At 44.1% G+C, this 13936-nt stretch overlaps 1 protein-coding gene across 1 annotated transcript in view; it reads right to left on the reverse strand.

Annotated features, from left to right (window-relative positions):
• Positions 1–1385: 1385 nt before the first annotated feature.
• LOC139567711 (netrin-1-like) overlaps positions 1386–13936 on the reverse strand; it is a 99342-nt gene continuing 86791 nt past the window's right edge. The window contains exons 6-7 of the mRNA XM_071389145.1: positions 11924–11998; positions 1386–7003 (exon numbers count right to left, since the gene is read on the reverse strand). Coding sequence (XP_071245246.1) covers positions 6675–7003; positions 11924–11998 — 404 coding nt within the window. The 3' untranslated portion in view covers positions 1386–6674. The remainder of the gene's footprint in view (positions 7004–11923; positions 11999–13936) is intronic.

Here is a 13936-nt window from a genome sequence, read left to right on the forward strand (position 1 = left end):
AACTGTATAGCTATCCCACTACTGGTCTGTGTGAACAGTATAGCTATCCCACTACTGGTCCGTGTGAACAGTCTAGCTATCCCACTACTGGTCTGTGTGAACAGTCTAGCTATCCCACTTCTGGTCCGTGTGAACAGTCTAGCTATCCCACTACTGGTCTGTGTGAACAGTATAGCTATCCCACTTCTGGTCCGTGTGAACAGTCTAGCTATCCCACTACTGGTCTGTGTGAACAGTATAGCTATCCCACTACTGGTCCGTGTGAACAGTCTAGCTATCCCACTACTGGTCTGTGTGAACAGTCTAGCTATCCCACTTCTGGTCCGTGTGAACAGTCTAGCTATCCCACTACTGGTCCGTGTGAACAGTATAGCTATCCCACTACTGGTCCGTGTGAACAGTATAGCTATCCCACTACTGGTCCGTGTGAACAGTCTAGCTATCCCACTTCTGGTCCGTGTGAACAGTATAGCTATCCCACTACTGGTCCGTGTGAACAGTATAGCTATCCCACTACTGGTCCGTGTGAACTGTATAGCTATCCCACTACTGGTCTGTGTGAACAGTATAGCTATCCCACTACTGGTCCGTGTGAACAGTCTAGCTATCCCACTACTGGTCTGTGTGAACAGTCTAGCTATCCCACTTCTGGTCCGTGTGAACAGTCTAGCTATCCCACTACTGGTCTGTGTGAACAGTATAGCTATCCCACTTCTGGTCCGTGTGAACAGTCTAGCTATCCCACTACTGGTCTGTGTGAACAGTATAGCTATCCCACTACTGGTCCGTGTGAACAGTCTAGCTATCCCACTACTGGTCTGTGTGAACAGTCTAGCTATCCCACTTCTGGTCCGTGTGAACAGTCTAGCTATCCCACTACTGGTCTGTGTGAACAGTATAGCTATCCCACTACTGGTCCGTGTGAACAGTATAGCTATCCCACTACTGGTCCGTGTGAACAGTCTAGCTATCCCACTACTGGTCTGTGTGAACAGTCTAGCTATCCCACTTCTGGTCCGTGTGAACAGTCTAGCTATCCCACTACTGGTCTGTGTGAACAGTATAGCTATCCCACTACTGGTCCGTGTGAACAGTATAGCTATCCCACTACTGGTCCGTGTGAACAGTATAGCTATCCCACTACTGGTCCGTGTGAACAGCATAGCTATCCCACTACTGGTCTGAGCTTGGTGGTCTAAAGCTATTCGATCTACACCCAGCATGCTTAGCCCTCGACTGTACTGCCCTAAGTCACACATGGAGCTGTTGGTAGAAGTGTGTATGTTACGCCCAGGACTCCGGTTTCAGAGATCCAAAGGAGACATTGAATGATTTAAGACAATAGAGAAAGAGAGGCAGAAGAGAAAAAGAAAGAGTCACACTAGTGGCGACTTAACAGGAGTTTATTTCAACTGAATTCTGGATTTAGTTCTACCAGCTTGGTGTTCAGTAGTTATTGTTTCCTTCTTAAAATCACGACCATCTAAACAACCACAAACAAGTAAAAAAAGAAAAAAAAAAGACAGAATAAAATCCACATGTCTCGTGTCATTAAATACAGTGGGGAGAACAAGTATTTGATACACTGCCGATTTTGCAGGTTTTCCTACTTACAAAGCATGTAGAGGTCTGTAATTTTTATCATAGGTACACTTCAACTGTGAGAGACGGAATCTAAAACAAAAATCCAGAAAATCACATTGTATGATTTTTAAGGAAATTATTTGCATTTTATTGCATGACATAAGTATTTGATCACCTACCAACCAGTAAGAATTCCGGCTCTCACAGACCTGTTAGTTTTTCTTTAAGAAGCCCTCCTGTTCTCCACTCATTACCTGTATTAACTGCACCTGTTTGAACTCGTTACCTGTATAAAAGACACCTGTCCACACACTCAATCAAACAGACTCCAACCTCTCCACAATGGCCAAGACCAGAGAGCTGTGTAAGGACATCAGGGATAAAATTGTAGACCTGCACAAGGCTGGGATGGGCTACAGGACAATAGGCAAGCAGCTTGGTGAGAAGGCAACAACTGTTGGCGCAATTATTAGAAAATGGAAGAAGTTCAAGTTGACGGTCAATCACCCTCGGTCTGGGGCTCCATGCAAGATCTCACCTCGTGGGGCATCAATGATCATGAGGAAGGTGAGGGATCAGCCCAGAACTACACGGCAGGACCTGGTCAATGACCTGAAGAGAGCTGGGACCACAGTCTCAAAGAAAACCATTAGTAACACACTACGCCGTCATGGATTAAAATCCTGCAGCGCACGCAAGGTCCCCCTGCTCAAGCCAGCGCATGTCCAGGCCCGTCTGAAGTTTGCCAATGACCATCTGGATGATCCAGAGGAGGAATGGGAGAAGGTCATGTGGTCTGATGAGACAAAAATAGAGCTTTTTGGTCTAAACTCCACTCGCCGTGTTTGGAGGAAGAAGAAGGATGAGTACAACTCTAAGAACACCATCCCAACCGTGAAGCATGGAGGTGGAAACATCATTCTTTGGGGATGCTTTTCTGCAAAGGGGACAGGACGACTGCACCGTATTGAGGGGAGGATGGATGGGGCCATGTATCGCGAGATCTTGGCCAACAACCTCCTTCCCTCAGTAAGAGCATTGAAGATGGGTCGTGGCTGGGTCTTCCAGCAAGACAACGACCCGAAACACACAGCCAGGGCAACTAAGGAGTGGCTCTGTAAGAAGCATCTCAAGGTCTTGGAGTGGCCTAGCCAGTCTCCAGACCTGAACCCAATAGAATATCTTTGGAGGGAGCTGAAAGTCCGTATTGCCCAGCGACAGCCCCGAAACCTGAAGGATCTGGAGAAGGTCTGTATGGAGGAGTGGGCCAAAATCCCTGCTGCAGTGTGTGCAAACCTGGTCAAGAACTACAGGAAACGTATGATCTCTGTAATTGCAAACAAAGGTTTCTGTACCAAATATTAAGTTCTGCTTTTCTGATGTATCAAATACTTATGTCATGCAATAAAATGCAAATTAATTACTTAAAAATCATACAATGTGATTTTCTGGATTTTTGTTTTAGATTCCGTCTCTCACAGTTGAAGTGTACCTATGATAAAAAGTACAGACCTCTACATGCTTTGTAAGTAGGAAAACCTGCAAAATCGGCAGTGTATCAAATACTTGTTCTCCCCACTGTATATCCATATATAATAACCATAATATATTAGTACACATCGTAAAACAAACATCGCAAAAATGGTTTCGCAATGGCCAACACAGCTAAACAACATTTACAAAAGCAACGTTTTGACAGGTCTGCGGTTGTCATATTTCATCAAAGCGGAGGTCATTGTCAATCCATTGCTTGGAAAACTGATCTAAAATTTACATCATGGGGATACAGAGACAGAATGGAAAAAACGATTGAGGTTTGATTATATATTATGTGCCAAACAGAAATACATTTACATTTAATGTCACGAGTATGGATATAACGATGAAAGGAAGTAACATGTAAATATATGTATAAATACGTGTAATATGTCATCTGTATATTTCAATACACCAGCACAAAGCATGTGTATTTATATGACTGATCTGTACACAGAGAGAAACAGTATGGAACACAGATGCTGGCAATCAGACCCTCAATGTACATCTGATTGGTTTGAAAAAAAGAAAGATGTGGTTTTAATTCATTTGGGGATAATCAGGGGATTGAATTACATGATTTTTTCCCCTCCTAGTCCTCGTTTCGCCCTCTTCGAATCGTTCTGAACTTAATTAATTTGACAGCCTTGTAAGAGACATTGAAGAATGTCTGCAGCTGTTGAATAGCTGCTGCTACGGCATCCATATTAGGAATTCCATATTAGGAAGACCACTGGCAGTTTTGCCTGAAATCTGATGACTTGCTAATATGGATGCCGTACACCACTCAAGACAGAATTTTCAAGAACTCTAGAGTGGCAGGCAGTCCAGCATGTAACATGTATATCTTATGCACAAGGGTGAGGTCTATGGATGGTTAAGTGGGGGGGGGGAAGAGGTATGAAGCAAGAATTTAGAGAGCTGACTAATAATGCTTGTGTAATAATGTTTGGAACAGTTCACTGTCCGTCAGAGGTAAACTGCACTCTTCCATTTCTGTTGCCTCAATACAACAAGAACATAAATACTGTTCTTAGGTGTGCACTCTGTCCGTTCTCTTTGCTAAAATCTACAATCAATAAATTGAAGTTAATAATAGTTTTATTATCTAGATCATTTTCACATAAAAATACTACCTATACAGATTTTTTATTGTTGACTGCCAATCCCTTTTTTAGTACCTTGGGGAAGAGGCTTGTTTCAATTACAAATGCTTTACACATTGTGATAAAAAAAAAAATTGGCATCCAAAATAGGGTGAATTTAATACTACACAGAAACAATTCTGTGCCGATTGGTGAATAGCCTACAGTATTAGGAAATATTGTTCCTAGGGAGAGGTCGTATAAATATGTACATTGTAACACTTTCAATTCAATATGTACCAATATCTCACTGCTTGGTTAACATTCTCTGAAAACGATCAGATTTGTGTTGTCCACACACAGGGCCTAGTGTTGTAGCTAATCTATTTGAAACCTTAGGTATGATAAGGTTTTTTATTCACATCATTGCAAATGCTTCCTTTTGGTTTTGTGTAAAGCATGTGTACTGTATTATAATAGTAATGTGAATTCATATTTCATAAATGTACACCTTCAATATCAAATAAAAAAACATCTATATACTAAATCTGGGCAACATGGGGAAAAACCGCACTGCTTTCTGTCTCTTAGAAGGACTGGCTCCTAAATCCTAAATCACTCGATCATTAAATATATACTGAACAGAAAAATAAACGCAACATGTGAAGTGTTTTATGAGCTGAAATAAAAGATCCCAGAAATTTTCCATACGCACAAAAAGCTTATTTCTCTCAAATTTTGTGTACACATTTGTTTACCGCCCTGTTAGTGAGCATTTCTTGTTTGCCAAGATATTCCATCCACCTGAACGGTGTGGCATATCAAGAAGCTGATTAAACAGCATGATCATTACACAGGTGCACCTTGTGCTGGGGACAATAAAAGGCCACTCCGCAGTGTTGTCACACAACACAATGCCACACGCGTCTCAAGTTTTGAGGGAGCGTGCAATTGGCATGCTGACTGCAGGAATGTCCAACAAAGCCGTTGCCAGAGAATTTAATGTTCATTTCTCTACCATAAGCCACCACATCTGGCTTTTTCACAGCTGAAAAACAGATGAAACTGAGGAGAATTTCTGTCTGTAATAAAGCACTTTTGTGGGGAAAAAGTCATTCTGATTGGCCACCCAAGGTGGCGCCCCTGCCCAGTCATGTGAAATCCATAGAGTAGGGGCTAATTCAATTATTTCAATTGACTAATTTCCTTATATTGAATTGTAACTCAGTAAAATCGTTAATTGTTGCATGTTGCACTTATGTTTGTTCAGTATAATTGAACCAAACATTAATAAAATATTAAAGCAAGTGATCCTAAATAGAGATTGAAGATCCTAAATTGAAATTTTTGTGAAATCCCAGACCTTTTGAATGCAGTCCGTCATCTTCTTGGGAATCCAGCAATAGTATTATTAAAAACACTAACCATGAAATTAGACAGCAGCACCAGTCAAAAAGAGAGTAAGGACACGGTGTCCATATTAGGACATCAACTCATCTGACGCTGTCCTAATATGGACGCCATGTATTTGACATAATAACCATCCTTTTTGGAGACAGGTTGACATGCAGTTTGAAACTGTACAAGAGTGTGTTAATCACCACAATGAACATTCATTCATTTCAGATCATTCTGAATACTGAAAGCGGACAAAGAAAAATGTGTAGATTTAAAATAATATCCTTGATTAAGCTTAGTTAACAATGCTGGAGTCAAATATTTTGTACACCTTTAAGAATGGACATTCATTTTCTTTCTTCCCATTTCACTGTCTGCATCTAAGGGCCAACATTCAATCAAATGTACAATATGTCACACCCGTGATATAATAAAAAACATAGCTAGTTACTGTGCGTTTTATGTTACATACACATACGACCGGGTGAAGCGAAAGGCAACTTATTTGATAATACATGAAACGTGCATTTCCAAGGCGCAGAACCAATGTTATTTTATGGCACTTTTTGCTGTACTGCCAATAGGATACACAATTTCAACACAAAAAGTTGAAGTGAGGACGTTTGACGATGCAGGCTGACCCTAAAAACGACAGAAAACAGAGCTTGTGATAATGCAGTGGCTTGATTTGTGGTGTCTTCGCACCAGCACAAAATGCTCATAAAATAGGGTTATGAAATATCAATATGAAAAAAATGAAAACACAAATAACTTTATATATACTGGTAATAGGTGCAAACTTGGCAAATCCACAGAGACAAATCTCGAAGGAAAAAACAACGAAGCAATGACACCTGCAGCGTGAGCTCCTTCACAAAAGTCCACTAGAAAAGATCTTCTCAATAATATTCTCTTCATGCTTCTACTCGAAAAAGTAGCGACAACGCACAGGCCCTTTCTGTCCTTCCTCAGTCTCCCTCTCTCTCCTCTCGTCCTTTTTCAACACCCACTCATCCTTTCTGCTGTCCCGCGTTCCATACCCTCGCTCCAGGCGTCGTCCGTACTTTCCGCCTATGCCTTCTTGCACTTGCCTTTCTTCTCGCGTTGCTGGAACTTCCTCAGCCGACGGGCCCATATGTCTCTCCACTGGATGACCAGGGAGCCCTTATCGGCCACCACTCCAGACTGCCCTGGAGAATCCTCATTGTTACCCAGGAGCAGGTACTTCTTCCCGGTCTTGATCTTTGGACACTTGCACGCCACATCCTTGGCCCTGACCCACAGGAACTGGTCGCCGCGGCGGATGCGGCTCTCGCCCTGCTTGTAGACAGAGATGATGTTGACGGTGAACTTCCACCACTCGCCCGCCTTGTCCGCCTTCAGAATGTGCACCTGGACAGCTGGGGAGAGAGAGACTTTAAGTGACGAGTTATTTACAATGTATTTTTTGTTATGTCTTTGTGTCTGACTCAATTCTAGCGTTAAAATGTCCTGCTCAATGGGATACACAGTACAGTGCTGTTATTCCTATCTCTATCACTGAGGTTCGTGTCTGTATCACAGACTTCAATTACAACCCCATCCATGTCCTCTTGGCACAGGAGAGCAACCCGGTCCTTATCGTCTGCTCCATTCCTTCCTGCTATCCTGACAGTGACCTTGCTCTTCTTCTCTAGACCGACAAGCCATGATCACAGCAACAGTTACGATGTCACCCTGGGACAAAATAATTCAGTTTGACCGAGTCAGACATTTCCCATGGAATCCCTTTTCCTTCTTGCAAAAACTTTGCCTAGACATCTCTCTCTCTCTGGCCATTCAGTATGACCGGAGGGAGGGAAAAGTGCTAGTGTGAGTATCTCCCACTACAGATGTAGGATCTTAATTTAATCACCCTGTTGCAGGTGAAGTTTCCTGCAACGTAGGACATTTAAAACTTGTAGCGTCTTTGAGTTTTAAAAAGGTTTCTAATGTTTGTAATTTACACTTTGTAATTTCAGATTTGATGTTCCCTTACAATACAAAAATGTCCATTAATTATAATCCACATCGTAATTTACATTTGCTGTTGCTGCAGGATTATTTTCCTGCTGTAGGAGACTGGCTCATATTACGATCCTACATCTGTAAGTCTAGTATGGGTATCAGACAGACAGTGAAGCAGGCAGTACTGACGCCGGGTAGCCTGCTGTCTGTAGCTGAATCCTCTAGCTCTTAGTCCTCTGTGTCCACTGGTCCAAGTGCGTCACCAGTCAGTGCTACTGGCTCCACAGACTAGCACCATGAGACGCTGTGATCTCCACTGTCCAAGCGGCATTACGGGACACTAAAAACACCAGAACTGACAAAGCCTCAAGGGCAGGGTTCTGTTCTATTCTCTTTTTTTTTTAAGTGAGGTTGGTTTCTCCATTTGGCGCTGATTCAGGTGGAGTCATCAGCAACTACCTACTCAACCGGATAGGAGACTTTACCTGTAACCTAACCAGGCTCCCATCAGAGGCTTGTATCCTCCAAGGGAAATGCTGTCAAGACAAAGTCGTCCGGTTGCAGATCCAGCTCCACGGCCATTATAGTTGTCAGGGGATTTGATTTGTGACGTGATTAAGAGGCAGGGATGGGCTGTGAGGAGATGGGTTTTTGGGGAGCGGCTCTGTGATAGTATGATTTATTACTGACTACATTGACAATATGTTCTATTGCTCACCAACAGCTCTCAAAAGCAGCATAGATCACCTTAAAATGTAACAGCAGTCGTTAAACCAGGGGTCATTAGCTTAACCTCCTATACACACAAACTGACTATCACTGAGCGTGAATGTAATGGCTCTCTAAATGGGTCCAAATGAGACGTGTCCTGCACTGCACTGCAGATTGTACGCCATGCATGGTAGATCACAGGGTTATCAAATAGGGCCCTGGTGTCCTTTTCTGCTAGCATTAGCATTCCTGGTGTCTTTTACTGTTACTATTAGCATGGGCATTGGTTGAACTGGCTGTTGACCTGGTGGTGAACCCTATTGGTGCCCTCTGTCACCCTGTCCTTCCCTGGTGTCACCACTGGAAGGCGCTCTCTGTTTGTGTTTGCACAACAACACAGGATGAAACCCTGAGAGACCAAACTGTAAATAACTTAACCTATTGTTTAGCCCTGTTCCACTGTCATTTCAGGCCTTTTGTATGGAGAAATTGCTGTATCCAAGTGGTTCTCTATGGGGGTTGGAGTGTGTCTGCATATTATCCAGCATAGGCCCAAGGCACAGCGAGACAATGGACTCCTAATGCTCTCCGCCACACCGGGACCCTCCAGTAAACCTTCCTGAAGTGTAAAGCGCGAGGCGAGTCTTATCCCTGTACAGGATCAGTACAAAGCCCCCCTGAGGTATGGCGAGGCAGGGAGAAAGTGGATTAGACCCAGGGCCCAGGGCAGGTTAGGGAGGGCTGCGTAGGGCTTGGGTAATGTCGGAGAGGGCCAGAGGGGGAGGCAGAGGAAATTGCCTATAATTGGTCATTGAGGAGAACAGTAAGAGTAAAACAGTGGGGGTTCCCTTACTATAGCCTGCTCTGAAGCCCAGGAGCATGTACCCTAACCCCGCTGTGGACCATTACACACACACACACACACCATGTAGTCACAGCCTTCCCTGAGGCATGCTGGGGTGGTGCTGGGATCACTCATCAATACCAGCAGGTCCCCTCTACACTCCTCCTCCGGTGCATGCCAGACCTGCCCGCCTGTGAGAGACTAGGATGGGGGTAGAGGACACTCCCTGTGTTGTTGAGCAGCGCTCTCAACACTGCTGAGTCTGAGCTACAGTGAGATACACTATGATGACATGCACCTGGGGTGCACCTGGGTAGGGTCCCACCTCACTCCCCATCTCCTCTCCCCTATGGGTCTTCGGTGGGCACTGACAAGCTCTGACTTATAAACAGACTTATTTTCAGTGTATAAGGGTAAGAGTTTGTACAGCTGAAGACCACAACACATCACTGGGCTTCACCAGGACAGAGTGTGTCTCCCTATGGGGGTCCATTGACTCTTGCGTGGGCCTGAGAGGAGAAACATGGCCCCGTTACACTCCATTGGAGAGGCATGTTCCAAATCCTCCACTGAGGGCTCCTAATGCCTGACTCACTGGAGACCCTAACTGCTACACCTCCTTCACACATGAGCTCCGCTGCTGGGGATCAATGATCCACAGAGCTTTTGTTTTTTACCACTCATTAAACCTGCTCGCCTACAAATGGCTACAAACTAGTTACTGTGGTGCAGAACCTTTCTTTATATGCATATGCATGGCAAGCATTTACCAAACACCACACGGTAGAGTATTTTCACATCTATAAACGTCCATCTTTTTTTAGCAATTGCGGACACCATTCTGTATACATCTGGCCCTTCTTTGGACACTGTGCTAACAAACCTCCAAACGAGCTTCAACGCCATACAACACTCCTTCCGTGGCCTCCAACTGCTCTTAAATGCTAGTAAAACTAAGTGCCAATTGCTGCCCGCACCGGCCTGACTAGCGTCACTACTCTGGACGGTTCTGACCTAGAATATGTGGACAACTACAAATACCTAGGTGTCTGGTTAGACTGTAAACTCTCCTTCCAGACTCACATTAAGCATCTCCAATCCAAAATTAAATCTACAATCGGCTTCCTATTTCCCAACAAAGCATCCTTCACTCATGCCGCCAAACCCTTGTAAAACTGACTATCCTACCGATCCTTGACTTCGGCGATGTAATTTACAAAATAGCCCCCAACACTCTACTCAGCAAATTGGATGTAGTCTATCACGGTGCCATCCGTTTTGTCACCAAAGGCCCATATACTACCCACCACTGCGACCTGTATGCTCTTGTTGGCTGGCCCTCACTACATATCCGTCGCCAAACCCACTGGCTCCAGGTCATCTATAAGTCTTTGCTAGATAAAGCCCCGCCTTATCTCAGCTCACTGGTCACCACAACAACACCCACCTGTAGCACGCGCTCCAGCAGGTATATTTCACTGGTCATCCCCAAAGCCAACACTTCTTTTGGCCGCCTTTCCTTCCAATTCTCTGCTGCCAATGACTGGAACGAATTGCAAAAATCTCTGAAGCTGGAGTCTTATATCTCCCTCACTAACTTTAAGCATCAGCTGTCAGAGCAGCTTACCGATCACTGTACCCATACACAGCCAATCTGTAAATAGCACACCCAACTACCTCATCCCCATATTATTACTTAACCTCTTTCTCTTTTGCACCCCAGTATCTCTACTTGCACATCATCATCAACACATCTATCACTCCAGTATTAATGCTAAATTGTAATTATTTTCGTCTCTAGGGCCTATTTATGGCCTACCTACCTACTACTCTTCTACATTTGCACATGTACATAAATAGAAAATCTTTATTTTATTTTATTGACTGTATGTTTGTTTATGTGTAACTCTGTGTTGTTGTTTTTGTCGCACTGCGTTGCTTTATCTTGGCCAGGTTGCAGTTGTAAATGTGAACTTGTTCTCAACTGGCCTACCTGGTTAAATAAAGATGATAAAAATAAAAAGAGCTGCAATGAGAGAGAATTTAAGCCACTTTTCATTTGTGGCACAGGGGATTCCTCCTGACACCCTGCCTGGATCCAACCCCTCAAAAACTCAGGAACAATGCCTGGACTGTCATTCATTCAATCTGCCAAGGTATTTTCAGGCAGGATGCCCCTTCTTGGTTGACTGATTTAACAGACTGGCTTCAATCAGGTCGGGGTCAAACCTCCACAACCTTCACCAGGGTCTTAACCACCTAAAGCACCTTTTCAACCTTTCAACCTTTTCAATGGCCAGGGCAGCCGGGTGGGATGGCCACAGGAATGCCTGTCTGAAAAGACCCATCCCTTAAGTTCCCCTTAATGAGGACCTTTAGGCGCGCACCCCAACTGTCCGTCACACCAACTTTGCTTTATCCATTATCCGCCTTGCCCTTAAATACCTGCTGGGCTGTCCATCATCCCGACACCCCCTCCCCTTCGCACCCTCTCTATCCTCACACCCTAAGCTCTTCTCTCTGATGGCTTGTCCCCCTCCTTTGTTTGATCCTTTGACTTTCTTTCTTGAAAAGCCGGAGTAAGCTGTCACTAGAATGCCCAGGAGCTGTAGGGTTGTCCTGCGGGGATGCCTGGGCTTGGTGCTGAGAGTTGTAAATAAATATGTAGCTAGCTACTTGAGCTAGCTGAGTTCCCAAGTCCACCAGGGCTCAGGGGGCAGTGTGAGCTTCTACTGTAGGATTGTAGACTGTACTGTACAGAGGTTTGAACTCAACTCACCGTAATCTTTCTTGCAGTATTTCTTCATGTTGATCTTCAGTTTGCCTTTCGACGCCTTGCAATAGGAGTCACAGTCTGAGAGAGAGAGAGAGAGAGAGAGAGAGAGAGAGAGAGAGAGAGAGAGAGAGAGAGAGAGAGAGAGAGAGAGAGAGAGAGAGAGAGAGAGAGAGAGAGAGAGAGAGAGAGAGAGAGAGAGAGAGAGAGAGAGAGAGAGAGAATAAGATGCACACTAGGTTAAAAGAACTGAGGGAGCAACACAAACTGTGAAAAAAGACAAAAGTGACACCACATCTCCTTCAGAATTTCTTGCGCTTACTTGCGATACGCATCTGCCAGGTTCAATTGTGTCTTCCTCTAATAGGGCTTATGTGTGCATTGAGAGGAGTGGTGGCCAATAGAAATGAGACAGACAAAAAGGGTCCCGCGGCTGCAGGCGACCGCCCCGCCCTATAGCTCTGATGGGAGGACCTCTGGACTGCTGCTTATTGTGCCACCAACCAGGCCACCGCTTCAGAAAACCACCCAAATTAACCCCCCCAATCCCCACGCCGACCAACATCCCCCTGTCAAAGTGCCAGTTTGGGACTGATTAAGGCCTGTAGAAGCACTCCCAGCCCCCCAACACCAATAGCCGCGGGAAGTAGGGGTGCTGGAGACGCTGCATCAGCCTCCTGATAAATGTAAATAATTTTGCCTAAAATAATAGTACTCTAGGCTGAAAAATCCATCCCCATATACTACACCAGGGAGCATAATTTAGCCGCAGAATCTCAATAGCTTCTAAAAAATAGCTGTGGATTAAGTTTTATCACTTACAGTTGGGAAATCACTCTCACCAAATATAGAACAACACTGGCAGGTTGACTATTAAACTCATGGATACACTAGCAATAGATGCCAGTCATGACCTAAATGGAACCTGCCATCTATGGAGTATACATCTATGGTTGGTTGCGGCTGTCAGTTTGCCTTTTTCCAAATACAATCGGGATAAAAACTTACAGCTAAAAAGAGAAGACTAATCTGTCTGTAGAAGTTTTTTTTAAACTTAACTTTTGAGCAATTTTGAGTGATTCTGAGCAAACAGCACTGTTTTTCAAAAGTAGCTCATCTTGAGATAGGCTATTGACACGAGCGCATCGGCCATCACCGGTGAGTAGCCAAGGCTTCATCTTCATCATTGGGTGGTGCCACTGAACAATCTATGTAGTAACCTACTGTAGCCAAAATGTAAGGGATAAACGCCGACAATCTGCACATTACCTTAGAAATAAAATGTTGGCTGCCAGTCGTTCGCTCGATTTAGTTCGATATTTATGGACGAGACCCAGTTGTTTTGTTCCATATGTTCCGTTGCCATGACAACCTTCTTCACGACATCTGCCGCCAGAATAACAGCAAAGTCGCTTCATTTGCGTTTGTTTAAGCTGTTTTCTTTTGAAATTCATTTGGATACATCCATAACGATTTTGCCTGGCATAGCTAGAAAAGTTTGCCTTCTCGTCAGGACAGCCGACACGGTTCATTACGAGGAGATAGCATTGCATATCAACACTAGAAAATAAGCTGACTAAATACACTGAACAAAAATAGAAACGCAACATGCAACCATTTCAAAGATTTTACTGAGTTACAGTTCATATAAGGAAATCAGTCAATTTAAATTAATTAATTAGGCCCTAATCTATGGATTTCGCATTGACTGAGAATATAGATACCTTTAAAAAAAAAAAAAGGTAGGGCCGTGGATCAGAAAACCAGTTTGCCTCATGCAGCGCAACACATCTCCTTCGCATAGAGTTGACCAGGCGGTTGATTGTGGACTGTGGAATGTTGTCCCACTCCTCTTCAATGGCTGTGTGAAGTTGCTGGATGTTGGCGGGAACTGGAAAACTCTGTCGTACATGTTGATCAAGAGCATCCCAAACATGCTCAATGGGTGACATGTCTGGTGAATATGCAGGCCATGGAATAACTGGGACATTTTCAGCTTCCAGGAATTGTGTACAGATC

Source organism: Salvelinus alpinus, chromosome 2 (genome assembly GCF_045679555.1).
Source record: "Salvelinus alpinus chromosome 2, SLU_Salpinus.1, whole genome shotgun sequence".
NCBI lineage: Eukaryota > Metazoa > Chordata > Actinopteri > Salmoniformes > Salmonidae > Salvelinus > Salvelinus alpinus.